This window comes from Scardinius erythrophthalmus (assembly GCF_964197995.2).
Source record: "Scardinius erythrophthalmus genome assembly, chromosome: 21".
Classification (NCBI taxonomy): domain Eukaryota; kingdom Metazoa; phylum Chordata; class Actinopteri; order Cypriniformes; family Leuciscidae; genus Scardinius; species Scardinius erythrophthalmus.
This window is the reverse complement of record NC_138241.1, coordinates 15042764-15059275: the sequence shown is the minus strand read 5'-3', so window position 1 is coordinate 15059275 and position 16512 is coordinate 15042764. Positions and strand designations below refer to the sequence as shown.

General features: G+C 37.4%; 1 protein-coding gene across 3 annotated transcripts in view; it reads left to right on the top strand.

The window, feature by feature from the left end:
* The window catches only part of adgrb3 (adhesion G protein-coupled receptor B3), a gene marked incomplete at its 5' end in the record, with an annotated part of 190655 nt that overhangs the window by 96933 nt on the left and 77210 nt on the right, over window positions 1–16512 (top strand). For all 3 annotated transcript variants that reach the window (XM_081351642.1, XM_081351641.1, XM_081351640.1), the window contains 5 exons: window positions 6279–6443; window positions 7745–7846; window positions 9858–9964; window positions 12532–12726; window positions 16427–16495. In XM_081351642.1, coding sequence (XP_081207768.1) covers window positions 6279–6443; window positions 7745–7846; window positions 9858–9964; window positions 12532–12726; window positions 16427–16495 — 638 coding nt within the window. The remainder of the gene's footprint in view (window positions 1–6278; window positions 6444–7744; window positions 7847–9857; window positions 9965–12531; window positions 12727–16426; window positions 16496–16512) is intronic.

Genomic DNA, 16512 nt, shown 5'->3' with positions numbered 1-16512 from the left:
TTCATTTCTCCAGTCTTCAGTGTCCTTCAGAAATCATTCTAATATGATGATTTGCTGCTCAAGAAACATTTATTATTATTATCAATGTTGAAAACATTGCTGCTTACTATTTTGTGGAAAGCATGATACACCACCATTCAAAAGTTTTAGGCAATTAAGATTAAAAATAAACTCTTATTATTATTATTATTATAAAATAATAATAATGCTTTTATTCAGCAAGGACACGTTAAATTGAACAAAAGTGACAGTAAAGACATTTATAATGTTACAAATATTATATATCTATATTATATATCTATTTCAAACAGCTTTCTATTAATCAAAGAATTAAACACAAAAAATATTAAGCAGTAAAAATAATAATTTTATAAGAAATAATATTTGAGTTCCAACAATAATTGATAAGAATTGAGCACCAAATCCACATATTAGAATGATTTCTGAAGGATCATGAAATAATGATGCTGAAAATTCAGCTTTGCCAACACAAGAATAAATTATATTTAAAAATATATTATTCAGATAGAAACCAGTTATTTTAAATAGTAATAATATTTCACAATATTTCAGTTTTTACTGTATTTTTTATCAAATAAATGCAGCCGTGAGCAGAAGAGTCTTCTTTCAAAAACATTGAAACGTGTTTCCCAAATTATTCAGAACTTTTGACCGGTAGTGTATGGAATTGCGAAGTCATCAATATTTTTGTTTCATTTTACTGTAGAGAAAGATTGTACATTCTAAAATCAGTGTATTTCCTAAAATATGCTCTGTAATCTTAGGTTATAAATGTAGCAACAGATGGCGAAAAGGCCATAGAACTATGTTTTAAAAACATTGATTTTATCCCCAAGCTAACTATGACATAACTTCAACTGTCAAGAGACGGTTGTCAGGCATTCTATGTCAGGCATTATCTTAAGTCTGTGTTGATAGACCGTAGGGGTGGGTCTCGCTTGAGAGCGCCTACACAGTGTGCCTGGCAGGTAGTTCTTTAAAACACACAGGGGCCCCTCAGCATGATGCTTGTAAGCTGGAAGACTCTTGCTGTATGTAGTTCATGATAACAGAGAGTCTCAGCGAGTTTGAAGCTGCTTACAGTGTGAGACGCGCTATGTTGTAGCATCAAAGCTAAAATGGGCATAACCACAGCATGGGATTGGTAAAATATTTTTATGTGTCATTTATATTTATATTTCAGAGTTTATATATGAAATATATATACTGTATATATATTTCATATATAAACTCTGAAAAATAAATTCCCAAACTTTTCAACGGTTGTGTATAATGTTACAAAAGCTTTCTCTTTCAGATAAATGCTGTTCTTTTGAACTTTCTATTCATCAAAGAATCCTGAAAAAATGTACATAACTGTTTTCAACATTGATGATAATACAGTTTTTCTAAAACACTAAACCCCATTCTCTGTACCAAATTCTCAATAGCCTAAACAAATTTGTCGAATAAATCACTTTTTCTGTAAAACATTACACAAGTTCAGGTAGTTGCAAATCTGTTTGCAAATTTCATGCAACACATTCTCACTCACTAAAACACATTTCACACTGTGATGCACTTATGTTTCAAAACACTAAACACAGGCAGGCTAACGTTAAACACAACTACAACGCAGTTGCCATCTTTAAACACAATGACTCAAAATTGTTCACACTTATTGTTCACACTTATTTCTAATGATGTGACCAAACCAACTGTACATAATACAAGTCAGTTCAGAGTGCCAAAACTGACTCAAAATGTTGCACTGAATGTTGATTCCAACAATGGATGGAAACAAAATAAGAGGGACAGGAGGAAGAGTATGTGTAGGAGGTTGTGAACAAGGAGGAAGAGGACGAGAAAGAGCAAGGTGTGCAGAATGTTGTCAGGGCTGGATCTGGCTTTAGGGTTTTTTCCCTTTGCCTGCAGAGATGGCATTGTCTGTGATGTGAATGAAGTCCTCAGGCTGGACCCGACATGAAGACATGATGCTGAAGCAGAATAAAATCTCTCTCACTGACCTTGGTTGTGCAGTTGCACAACTCTTCTGAGTGTTCTGTAACATACTTTCATTTAGACTTTGCTACTGTAATCTTTTTGGATTTTGCCTTTGGGTCACTGTATTTTCACAGTATGCAAGCGCTGAATATACAGACATTCGACATGCGCACTATACAATATTCAGTGTGAAACTATACTTGCAGTACATACAGTATACAATTGATTCACCTTACTACTGTAAGTTTTCATTACTATACTTTTTTACGTAATTGCAAAATTTGTATACTTTTGTTTCTGTAACTGCGTGCTTTGTAGTATCCATTTTTTTATGTAGTGTCTAATGAATGATCTGTGGTGTTTATGATATTGACTCGCTGTGTGTATGATCTGAAAGTATTTTTTGATTTTGAGCACAGATACAATGGTTTTGAGGCAGTTGTTTGATTTTGCCTGAAGATTCAGAGGTTCTCTGAATGTGGTTTGAAAATTTGGTTTTGTGTTTAAGGTTTTGAGAAAGTGAGCGATGGTTTCAAGAAATGTGTTTTTAGCAATTCAGAAAAACGTTTCTGTATCATATCAGTTGTGATATGGTGTTAAAAATGTGAGATATAAGTAAGAAATACAAGAAAATAAAGCTCACACTTTATATTAGGTGTCTTTAATTACTATGTACTTATAGCCTGGGTTTCCCCATACTGCCTTGCGCGCAGCGCGATTTTATTCACGCCGCTAGGCAGTCTGGACACCATGGACCAAATTTTCCCCTGAAAAAGGGAACCAATCACAGAACGGGGAGGGAGCAGCAAGATGATGACGAGACCGAAGCAGTTTGTTTATATCTATGGATCCAACATGGCATCAGACGCGACGTTACCTTCTACCCTCATGTTTATCTTGCACAAAACGGTAATATTCGCTAAACGCCATCGTGTACAAATAAATCTTTGACTCATCGTCTTTTTCCTCGTCGAATTTCTGTCACTCTACATACGTCATCTGGTATAATTGAAGCGATTGGCTATGAGCTACATACAGGCGCATTTGATAGACATTCATAGCGCCCAATAAACGGCTCTGGGCATTCGTAAACCATGCCTCAAATACGAGAAAATGAACACGTGGTTCCCAGACCAAGTCTCAAATGAGACTTGGTCTGACGTTAGCCAGGCTAATGTACTTACATAAAAGAAGTACAATGTACTTATTGTGTCCATGTTGTGCTGCAAAACACTTGTGCTGCTATTGAGGATACCTGTAAGGTTAAGGACAGGTTTGGTGGTACAGTTAGGTTAGGCTCAGCAGTGTAATTATGTAATTACAGAACGTAATTGCATATATGCAGGTATTCTTTAAATATAATTACAATGTAAAAACATGTTGGTACACAATAAGTACATTGTATCAATTGATTCATTTAAATGTTAGTACAGTACAGAGTAGTAAAAGACACCTAATGAAATTGAATAAACCGGAACACGTCAAAAGTATGTGAAATATACCTTTTTATTATATTTAATATAAGGTGGAAATGGACTTCTGTATTGCAAGCATTTTCAAATACAAACCTATCTATTTCTAAAGATCATTTAAAAGAGAAGCCTTACACATATGATGATTCATAGACTAACGATGAAGACTTTTTGCTTTTGAGTGGTAGAATGTTTATTTGCTTTAATGCTTGTACAAGTTATAGAGCCTTTTTTTTTTTTTTTTACTGGAACTTTGTGACACTTTTATTGAGGTGCCTTGATTAAATGCTTTTATATGAAGCTGCGTAGAGGTCAAATACCCTATCTCCCAGTGCTTTTATATGATTTGACCATATTTATTGATTTCAGAGTAACATTCCAGCAGCCTCCACATAGTCTAAATGTTAATGTAAATGTGTCCTTGAACACAAGGTAAATTCAGCACAGGTGAATGTTGGTCTACAGGTGAACATGCCCTCGCTTACAAATGATTTATAGCACAACTGAGGGCAACATCTATCTTTTTTCACTTTTCCCTTTCCAATGCCAAGAAACAATATTTTACTCCATTCATTAGATGCTCGTAAAACATCCCGAAGCCTTTTAAAACTTTACCATAAAATGTGTTTCAGGACTGGCAAAGTGAGGAAAATTATTATCCCAGTTGTAGGGCACCCTCATGCTCATGAAGCAGAGACAAATATCACATCATTGCAGGTATCATGGTAAAGGTTTTATTAATTAAATCAAGAAAAATCTGCTTTTATTGCATCTCCGGCCTCTAGAGCATGTCAACATGACGAGAAACTGGATAGATTTTAATGCGGCAAACCCTCCTTTGCAAACGAGTGTGTTTTATAATGTTCCACATAATACTTTCACAGAAGACGACTTGAGAAACTCTCAAGAGTGCACATCCACAAAAAGGTTGAATGTTATTATCGAGCTTGAAAGATGTAATGTAAGAGATGATGAACAGAATAAGATGATGCAGACAGTCTGACTTATGATGCAGTCTGGAATCATAAATCACACTATGTTCATTCATTTAGCCAGAGGAGAGGATTGGCTTTTTCTTTTTTTTCTTTTTTTCAATTTCTGTGACCTGGTGAAGTTTGGGATCCTTGCCACTGTCGCCTCTGAAAGAGACTTAGGGCCCTATATTAATGACTTAAGTGCATGGTCTAAAACGCAGGGCGCAAGTGCACTTGTGTGTCCGAATCCACTTTTGCAAGTTTAACGACGGGAAAAATGGTTGTTGCACTCGGCGCATGGTCTAAAAGGGATGTCCCTATTCTCTTAATGGGTGTGTTTTGGGTGTAACGTGTAATAAACCAATCAGAGTCTCATCTCCCATTCCCTTTAAAAGCCAGTTGCGTTCGTGCCATGGCGGGTTGCTATTTACATGGCGGAATTTGCAAGCGGAAAGACTGAACGTTTCAGAGGACCATCTACGGGACAAGCCGGATTCCACCATATCTTTATGTAGCTACACAGTAATAATCTTTTACAATGTAATCCTTTTATTTTTAATATTTGCCATGTTTGTGTGCTGCTGTGTGTTTAATAAGCAAAAAATTGCACCATTGACTTTAGACCAGGTTTCAGTTGTTTAATGGCGCAGTCTATTTCAGTCGCCTCAAAATAGCAATGTGTCAACAATGCGCCAGAACACACCTCGTTTTCAGACCAACACACCCATGGGCGTTCAAAGGGGCGCCCATAATTGATGAATTCTGCAATCTTGACAATGTTATTGAACTGAATTGAATCAACATTGAACTGAATTGTGCTGAATAATGAAACTATTGCCTCCTATAGAGCTGCTTATTGTTGAATTTAACTTTTTCATAATTGATTAACTTTACACACTTATTGAACTGAACTAACACTAAAATGAGCTGAATAATGACACTACTGTCTTTTTAGAGCTGGTTTAGAATTTGAATTTGTCTAATATTTGATGAAGTTTGCATCATTAGCCCCTTTCACAGATGGTCTTTACTGGTAAATTACCGGTAACAGATCATGTGTGAACAGGACTTTTTCAAATATACCGGTAAATTCCGGCAATTTACCAGTAAAGGAAGTTAACATTACCAGTTAATTACCGGTTTATGCGCTGTGTGAACGCGGAATGAAGATTACCGTTATTTTGCACGTACGAGGTCAGAACGCGCTGACGTAAGAAGTGATTTGGGCCAATCAGGAGCCGTTGAAAGAGCAACTGATTTGTGAATGGTCTGTTACCGGTAAAAAGCCAGAACGCTGTTGCTTGTGTGAACAGCACATTTTTTAATTTACCGGTAATGTTGTTCTGGCAATTTTACGGTAATTTACCGGGATTGCTGTGTGAAAGGGCTATTGATTCTGCTATTTTCCTGTTTATTACTGTGAAGCTGCTTTGAAACAATCTATATTTGCAACCCCTCCAGTTCTACTCGCACCGCTCTGAGCGGGATCCAAACCGGCACAGCACAGGGGCGCTAACAAGGACGTTCTAGATCGCAGCCTCTAGCATCAGTCACTAGTCCGACTCTTGAGACCGGGGGGGGGCGGGGGGGATGGGGGGGTGAGGCTTACTCACACAGCTCTTACTAGCTGGCCTCTTTTACACTCACCCCCCTAAACCTCACTCTCATCCAGGCCCCAATGTAACCCCCAGGAGGCAGGCGTGCTAACAAGGACACTAAAGACCGCAGCCTCTAGCGTCAGTTGCTAGCAGGCCTCCGTTAAATTTTGCATAAAGTGCTACATAAATAAATGTGACTTGATTTGACAGTCTGTCTATGTGTCTTTCAGCTAATGGGCAGTGGAATGCATGGGCACCATGGAGTGGGTGTTCTAAATCCTGTGACGGGGGTTGGCAGCGGAGGGTACGCGTATGCCAGGGGCTGGCGGTCACGGGGCAGCCATGCGATGGCAGCGGGGAGGAGGTCCGCAGATGCAGCGAGCAGCGTTGCCCAGGTAACCCTGCAAATAATTGAGCCCCAAGAGTCAATTATATCAGAATGGACAGATAGACGTGAATGAGAGACGAATGCAGGGATAATGATATTTTCCTTGTCTGTTTTCGCGCTGGAAATAATGAACGTACACCATAATTGTATGTTCTGGCTAGCAATGATCAACGCAAAATTGACCAGTAATGGGTATTTTATATCACATAAATGATTTCATCCTAATATCTGGATGTATTAAGCAGTCTCCATGGAAACAGTGCTTTATGCTCATGCATATACATGTATTTTCATACACTCATGTAAGTTACATGTACAGTTATATATACTCCTGATGTAGGCCTAATTCTGCATATTTGACTGAATTTATCATTCTTATATTCTTTAATGCTTGAAATTATTTCTGCAGACAAATATAAATAGAACATTCTTTCATCATGATCTGACATTTTTATGTTTGATTTAAATTTCCAGTTTGTATAATAATATAATGTAATGTAATGTGTAATATAATACACTATTAAAAATAAAAGGTTCCAAAATAATTTTTTTTCGCACTGATGCCATAGAAGAATCAGATTAAATGTTCTACATGGAAACATGGAATACAGTAAAGAATATTTAGCTTTAATCATACAATATATAATATAATAATGTAATAACACATTTATAATTTTTTGTTAACATTATATTCAGTATTTTATATATTTGTATATATTTTCTTATTGTATGAAGCCCTGCACATGTAATGTAGACAAAGATATATATATTGTGGTCATAAATTAAGAATTTGTTATTTGTTCTCTCCTTTTAGTAAATCGTGACTACAATTTACTAATTCGTTCACTGGTTTTAGTTAAATCACGGCCACAAATTAAGAATCCATTCCCTCGTTTTAGTGAATCGCGGCCACGTTGAACTATATTGTTCCCTCGTTTTGATTTAACTAAAACAAGGGAACTAATAATTCCAACGGGACCACGATTCAGTAAAACGAGGGAACGAATTATTATATGATGCTCATGATTTACGATTTAGTAAAACGTTCTGACATACAGTATTAGTTTTTTTTCTGCATGTCATGTGCAGGGCTGTGTAATATTGCAGCAATTATACAACCGAAAATTGTATGGCATTCGTATGTGGGCAATGTGAAATTAAATTCTTCGTATTCTGATCCCTGTCTACATTGTCCACCATTATGTACTCGTCTTCTCTCAATTGTCCTATAAAAAAATGTGTCTTAATGTTACTAAATGTGATTTAAAAAATAGTGTCTAAATGTCTATGCTTCTTCCTGACCCATAGCTCCTTACGAAATATGCCCGGAGGACTATGCTGTGTCCATGCTGTGGAGAAGAACTCCCTCTGGGGAACTGGCATTCAACAGGTGTCCGCCCAACGCCACGGGTAAGAAGCCACCATAAGAGCACTCAGCCAAACACAAAGACAAAAAGCAAAAATAGTCACAGAGACGCTTTCAAAAAGAAAAGTAAAAGACGACAGCTTATGTTTTTTGCTCTGCTTTTCATTTGCAGTGCATTTATTTCAGTGATGTTGAAATTATTCATAAATTCAGAAGGCTACGATGATAAATGTTTCTGACTAGTGTGTTCAGCACTGCTGTGACTGCCTTTAAATGGCTTATGCTGTGTGTACCTAGAGATTTTTGTCATTTGCATACCGTTGAACCCTCCAGCATTTTGTCAACTTCTTTTGCGAGGCCGCTTTCTGCAGCGGAGACATAAAGGGGAATAATACACAAAAAAAAAAGCAACCGTTTCTCCATCCTGCGCATTCTTCTTGGAGATATGCTGTAGAAGTGTCCCCAAGTCTTTCTCTCTCTCCTTTGACCGGTCTGAGCCTTACTGATTGTGGTCCCAAAATGGCAGACTGTGCTGTAGTGTTCTACATCGAGCTTCTGTAACCTCCTGCTATCTCCTGTTGTGAAGATGCTCCGGTACACCACTACAATGACCTTGAAAGAGCAGGTGCTGGAGGAAAAAGAAAAAATGCAGGCACCACGAACTCAGATTACAGCAGTCTGGAATAACTAGAAGCAGAGGCTGACTGCGAAAGCGTGTATAGATGGATTAATGTCTTTTGTGGATGTATTTCTACATGTGGGAGGACTCCCACCATAGGCCCGAATGTACTTTTTGTATTTTCTCTTTTTTTTGGGGGGGGGGGGGGGGGGGGGGTTGAGAACATTTAATTATATCAATTATAGATAAAAGAGACAGTGTGTCAACCTGTGGGTGGAATTAGTTAGATTTACATTGTTTGATTTCTGCATAACCCACGTCGAAAATTTCAGGTTGTGCAAAAGCACTGGAGTGGGATCTGACGCCAGCAGCATGAAATGCTGGAAAATCTTCATTCATTATGAGGTTGGAATTAAATTAAACTCCGTCCTCATTGCGATGCGAACGAATGAAAGCAACAGAAATCAAACAGTTGGAAATAGTTGAAGCGGTTGGGGAACTGATAAATTGGGAATGAAAGGAATGATCGGCGATTAAACATCATGCGGGATGAACTTTTAACTTTTGCTTTGTCCTATTTTTGTGCACGAGTACGATTGGATTAGGTTTGTGTGATCTTCGCGCAAGTTTTTTTTGTGTGTGTGTGTGTGTGTGTGAGATTAAATCTGGTCAGGCCCCTCTGTGCTGCCATGTGTTTTAATGGCGAGATCTGAGAGCGTCCGCTTTTGATCCGGCTCTGTGGGAGTTTTCCGTGATCTGTGGATGTGAGCTGATGTCCCTGCTTGGATGCCTCAGCTTGGGGGCAGGCGTCTGGCTCCAGCTGCGTCTCAGGTGGGCCGAGTGTGTTACGCTTTTGGCCGGGTAGCAGGAGGTGGAACCGTGTTGGAACAAGAGCTGATAAGACGTGTCTGTGTGTGTGGTATAGGGGTGCGGGGTGGGTGTGGTAAGGTTGTTTCAAAAGGCAAGGACATGTAGGCCTACTTAATGCGAGACGGTAGACACGCTCTGACGGATCGGAGGCGAGAAATGTTTGCTTTTGTGCGTTTGTTTATTCGCTCCCATGTGTGGGCGGCAGCCTTGTTGATATCTCAGGTTGCAGGGCTCCGTTCGCAGTCGCCGAAAACAAAAAAAGTCAAATCGGAGCGTGACAGCTGCCGTCGGTTAACATCGTAATTCTATGAGCGGGAATTATGACCAGTCTTTTAAAGCATGTAATTACAGTTTGGTTTGTTTCGCACGCATACACCGCAGTGGCACATGTGCGGCGCATGTGATCTGGCAACTGCCGCATCTAGATGATGATGAAGGCTGCTGCTTTTATCCCTCTCGCTGAAAGATGTGTGGGCTGGCAGGTGGAATGGAAAAAAAAAGACTTGGAAGATCAAGTATAAACCTCTTCTCTGTATCTCTCTTTTCTCCCTCCTCCTTCTTTGCAGGCACCACTAGTCGACGCTGCTCACTGGATCACCGCGGGGTGGCCTATTGGGAGCAACCCAGCTACGCTCGATGCATTGCAAATGAATACAGATACTTGCAGCAATCAGTAGGTGCAAAGTCAGCTTCCTGCGCTCTGCTTCTGTTTGTGACGTGCCATAAATTATCCCTGCAGTCGTCACGATCACCCAAAACTATTTCCGCCAGTGCCTCTCCCCACCCAGCACCCCAGACCACCACGCTAGGCCTGCAAGATAAACTGCTATCATCTGAGAGGCAAATTAAAACCGCTAGTATTGCAGTTTTCCGAGACCCCGCGTTAATGGAGGACTCGCTCTAATTTCCTTTAACATCCTGAAGATGGTTGTTCCAGCTTCACCGGAGCTTTTTCTGGGAATGCACCTGTTTGGACACAAATTAATGATTTTCATTATGTTTTTTGGCTTTCAGCTTCCTTTTCTTATCTGAGTCTTTCTCAACTGCAGTGCGTGTTGTGTTATTGCAAAGTAAAGCTTTAGATGCATCTCACACACAAACACGCTCACAGAGACTTTCCTTTGTAGCAGGTTTTATACTGAGGTAATGATATTTTCCATTCCCTAGCTCTCACACCTTTTTGCTTTTTAAAATATTTATCAAGGCACTATTTATTATTTTTTAATAAGGCACTTTCCCTGTGGGGTCTGCTGCCTGGTCAGGCTTTACTATCCTGTTGGGGGCTTTTGGTCTTTGGTCAGTGTTGGCAAAACCTGACCCACAAGTACACACAAATGTGTTTTTATAACTTTATGTAGACTTTCCATAGACGTAATGATTTTTAGACTGTTAAAACTGTATAGTAAATCCCCGTACACTAACCCTACCCCTAAACTCTGGGCTCTTCAGTCATTGTTTATGACATCATGTCAGTGTGATTTATGCATGTTTGTTCATTGGCCTGTTGCTTTGCGGTGAAGTGTGTCATTTTTTTAGATGCTCTTATCGCAGTTTAAAATTTGGGGCAGATATACACTACTGTTCAAACATTTGGGGTCAGAAATGTTTTAATGTTTTTGAAAAAAATATCTTATTGTCAGCAAGGCTTCATTTATTCGAGAAAAAAAAACAGTAAAAACTGTAGTAATGGGAAATATTATTATAATTTAAAATAACTGTTTTCAATTTTAAAATGTTAAAATGTTTTATTCCTGTGATGGCAAAGCTGAATGATCAAAAACCATTTATTATTATTATAATCAATTGAAAACAGTGGTGCTGCATAATATTTTTGTGGAAACGTGATACAGTACATTGTTTTTGGATTCTTTGATGAATAAAAAGTTCAGAAGAACATCATTTATTTAAAATATAAAATCTTTTGTAACAAATATACTGTATTTGTAATAGTTTTTTTGAAAAAGGTTTTTTTTTTTTTCTTTTTTTTTTTTAAGCCCAAACTTTTGAATGGTACCTTTGGTAGATGGGATAAGTATTGTGAAATAATGACTAGTAGTGTTTACTCATACAGTTCTTTAGCTTGGTAGTTTGAACAATTTTGATACCTCAAATTGCTCTGCTTGTAGAGGAAAGGTGTTATTTGTGGAGCGCTATTATTTTTTGACCAGATGTTTCCCCTCTAGCGAATGACAAAATGGTGGAAAATGTTCCATGAACCATTTAGAACACCTTAGAAACTGCGTAGCAACCAGTGTTGGGTAAGCTACTCTAAAAATTAATTAATTGCTAGCTACTAATTATCTTCAACAGTGTAATTAGATTACTGTACTAATTACTCTCTCTAAAAAGTGTTGCATTACTTATTGCTAATTACTTTCTAAATCCCATATCAACCTCGAACAGTTCAACAATACAAGGATAGACGTGAAACTGCACTCTTAATTCTTTCAAATAAACAATATAACATTGCATAAATTATTCTTGAATTAGCCAACAAATTGAAAGGGAGACGATTATATTAAAAACATACATTTTAAAATTAGGCATTAAATTAAGACGTTAAATCCACTATTGTTTTAAATAGAATTGTTCTACCGTATTTAGAGAAGTAGCTATAATCAAATTACAGAAATATTAAGAGTAATCCCTTACTGTACTTTTTCAATGGAAAAGTAATTAAATTACAGTAATTTATTACTTAGTAATGAGTTACACCCAACACTGATAGCAACAGACCTAAACCACCCAGAACACCTTATCAACCCCATACCAACAAGCTTAATACCATTATGAACACCTTATCAACCTCATAGCTACAGGCCAAAATAATTGTAAATACCTTATCAACCCCTTAGCAACAGGATAAAACCATTTAGAGCACCTTATCAACCCCATAGCAACAGGATAAAACCATTTAGAGCACCTTATCAACCCCATAGCAACAGGCTAAAACCATTTAGAACACCTTATCAACCCCATAGCAACAGGCTAAAACCATTTAGAACACCTTAGCAACCCCATAGAAACAGGCTAAAACTCTTAGTGCACCTTTGCAACTGCAGAGTGCTTGAGAAACATTATATAACAAATTCTGAAATGACACCCTTCACCTTTAAATAATAATGTTAGTTATGTGTACCCCAACTTCATTCATGTTTGTGACTTGAGCAGGACTCTGTTAGTGTTACAGTCTTTGAAGGACACTCAGAACCCAGTCTCTTTCCCTGTGTCTCTCTTCAGGTCCAGGGGCACCTTGCTAAAGGTCAGAGGAATCTGGCAGGAGACGGCATGTCCCAGGTTACAAAGGTCCTCCTGGATCTCACCCAGAGACGCAATTTCTATGCAGGCGACCTTCTCTCCTCAGTGGAGATTCTTCGAAACGTCACTGACACCTTCAAAAGGGCCAGCTATGAACCCTCTTCTGATGACGTTCAGGTAAAAGAGAAAACAATGTTTGTTTGTTTTTGACAACTTTGAAGCATCTTGTTATAGTATTAATTTAGACATTGTGGTCATCTTAGGTCTTGAATGTTGGTAATGCAGGTTGAAAGTACTGATACTACTCATAAAATTTCCAGATGTTCAAACTACATGACTTTTTACAAGCACCATATTCTACTATTCAAATTTTTGGGATCAGTAAGGTTTTTTGTTTTTTACAAAGAAATTAATATTTTTATTCAGCAAGAATGAGTTAAAGTCCTCCTGTGGTCAATAATTTTATCCCTTAAAATAGCTTGAATGTTACTCTACACCCTTGCTTCATTTAGTATCCGCAGATCTATGAATATGCAAATGAGCCCCGCTTCCACTCACTCAAACGGGGGCTTTCTACAAGTCGATGTATCAAAATGGTAACGCGTTTTATGTATCGCTCTACAACGTCAGAAACATAACGGTGACTACGTTATCAAACAGCTAATAATGTGTTGCTAATAAACAGTGTTCCCATTCGCCATCTCAGAGTCGGACAGCTGCCTTCTAAAATCAGTATCCTAATTTTATGCTTTGAACAACTTAGAACGTCAGTGGAGAAAGACATATAGTTCCTCATAAATTCGTAATACATCATATACACAATTCACCCTCTATATTGCTAAATGTACCCGATTTTTCATATTAACAGAAAAATATACTGGGATAACCTGGCTTCTCTTGAGACTCCTCTGCTTTGCAGCATAGTTAATGATATGCTGAAGCCCGCCCCCCTCATGACGTGATTGGTTACAACTTATTTGTGATGTCGAGAGCGGCGATTTCAAACCGCATCTTTTTTTCACTGCAGTTTTAAGGAGAAAATACTCAGCAGTAATGTTGATTAGTTATGACTTTGCACATGGTTTGTCGAAAACCATATTAAAAATAACATTAAAAACTTGATGTTTACCACAGGGGGTCTTTTAATATTAAATTTAAAGTTAATATTCATACTAATTTATATTATAATTAAAGTGTAATATTTAAATTTAAAGTAAAGATATTTATAATGTTAAAAAGTTTATATTTTAAATAAATGCAGTACTTTTGACCTTTTATTCATCAGATAATCCTAAAATAAAGTATCACAGTTTACAACACAACTATTTTCGAAATTGATAATAAAAAATGTAAAAAGAATCACCAAATCATATTTGAATGATTTCTGAAGGATCATGTGTGACTGAAGACCCCAGTCTAAGGATGCTGAAAACTCAGCTTTGCCATCACAAGAATAAATGTCATTTTTATAATATTAAAATTATTTTAAATAATTAGTGCCATTATATTTAGTCGCCAGTGCAGGGCTTCTTTCAGCCACATGACATAGTCTTGTCAATTAGTCACATGGCATTTTGTGATTGGCTCTAAAATACTTGCCTCCAGCACTCCAGTCACATGTTTCTGAAGGGTGACGTTTTAGTCAAGGCACTGCAATTGAGATGAATGGGAATGCTGACAGCTTTCTCCAGATATTATATGCATTTGGTTGAAGTTAGCAAAATGGCGGAAGTTACTAAAAAATCTAAAATCACATACAGCACCTTCAAAATAGCAATGTCACTACTTGGGACCGTGACTGATAAACATCTCGCCGGTCTTGCCCCTCACAGAGAGCTTATGGGATTGTGACACCGTGCGCCAGCTGCTGATAAGAGATAGTCACTAAATCTATCTCCTTCTATCTCAAAGCCTTGTCATAACCTTCCCAATACCAGAATAAACCGATTTCTTATGACCTGTTTGTGAGAATCTGTATTTTTTTTTTTTTTTTTTTTTTTTTTTTTTTACATAATACGGAGTGTAATGTGATTTTGCGTGTGTATGTTTGTGTGATGGGTTGGTGTGGGAGGTTTTATCTAAGGCCTGATGTGAACCGGAGCAACCCCTCCTCCCCACGCATGTGTGCCGGGGTGGGTTGTGTGTTTTGGAACGTATTAATGCTGTGTTTAAGTGGACGTATTACCACCAGAGGGAGCATAAGCATTCAAGTAGAAAAACAAGCGTGCCGGAGCCAAGACACTGCCTTTCTCCTGCCTTTCGTGGCACAGAGGCAGAGCAGCAAACAGAAAAGAAGACAGGCACACGTCCAGCTGGATATCTCATTCAGCCCAGTCACCGCAGCAAACATCAGCTCTCCAGTCTTAGAGTAGACGGCTCTCCCAGGCTCCTTCAAACTCGACCGACTCTCTCTATCCTTCCCCTTTAATTCAGTGCACATACGAGTACTTAGAAAAAGATCAACAATCCCTGAATTGAAAGCAGCAGGAAATCTCAGGTGTGTGTTTTAGAACCATGGCTGCTGGACATATCCCATCATCTCCCTGTAAATCAGCGCTGTGTGATTTCTCAAGAGACTGTTTGTTGAGACTTTTAAAATGCAGAGGAGATTCTTTGTTATTGCCTTTTCAGGGAACAGGTTTTTTTTGGACAAACATTCCAGATATGAACTAGTTCTTGTTTGCTTTTTCAATGACTAAGTCAATTTAATACTTGTGTAGCCCGTATATATTTAAGGTACAAAAATGCTATTTTTATGAATTCAGTCACAGCTAATTTACAAGAGCACAAGTCCTCCTCAAGTACATTATTGCTTTTCTTAATGCTTCATAAAAAAATAAGAGCACAGTTTTCATTACAATAGTGTTTTATTATGCAAATGCATTATCCTTCCGCTGTAGTATACTGTGTAGTCCTTTACAGAACATTATTCTGTGGGTGTTGTACAGTGATATAAACTCACCAAAGTTTCTCAAATATAAGTCAATATATTATTTCATTCATAATCACTGTTAAAAAAAATGTATGATCAATAAGTTATGACGTTTTTGCTTTGCTTTAACTCAATTAACTCAATAAGTTAAACAATTTTCAACTTTTTTTAAGTTATACAAGATTCAATTCATTTTTTTAAGTCAGTTTAATGTAATTTAAGTTGAAATGACTTAAACATCCAAATTGATTGTACTTAAAAATGAAAGGCAGCTACTTTTTTTTACAGTGATGCCTTAATACATGTGAATACATGCATACATATACATGTTTTGTTGTCGTGAATAATTGCAGCAAATACGATTTTTATTTGTACCTTTGAAAAGCACAAAGATTTAAAATACATTATGAGCAACCATATATCTGTGTTAAACTATGCACTATAATGCATAAATAAAAATAAATATGGATTATAATCCATTTTAAATACTGTAGGTTGTTAAGTAAGTAAGCTTTATGCGTAATTGAAAAATTTAAGTTATATGAACTTGACAATTCCACATAACTTTTTTTTTTTTATTAAGTATATTTACTTAATAATTTTAAGGCAACGGGTTTCATCACTTTTTTAAGAAAGTCAACTGATCACTTTTTACAGTGTAACCTACAGTATTTAAAATGCATTATAATCCGTATTTATTTTTTCACAGTGTAGCTTCACTCTAACACCCGGTGGATCAAAAGAAGTTAAATATCCTGTTTTACTCAGTAAAATGGGTTGCAATACATGTTGATAAATGTCTATACATTTCATACTGTATACAAATTATGCATATTAAACTTTCAAAGCATAAGAAATGAGATCCTTCTTCTGTCTACAAATAATGTCACCAGTTTTTTCCAGTGACGGCAGCGTTGTACTAACAACAATTTCTTCTCTCCCCAGAATTTTTTTCAGATCATCAGCAATCTCCTGGAAGAGGAGAACAGAGAAAAGTGGGAAGACGCGCAACAGGTGGGTCTGAACATTCT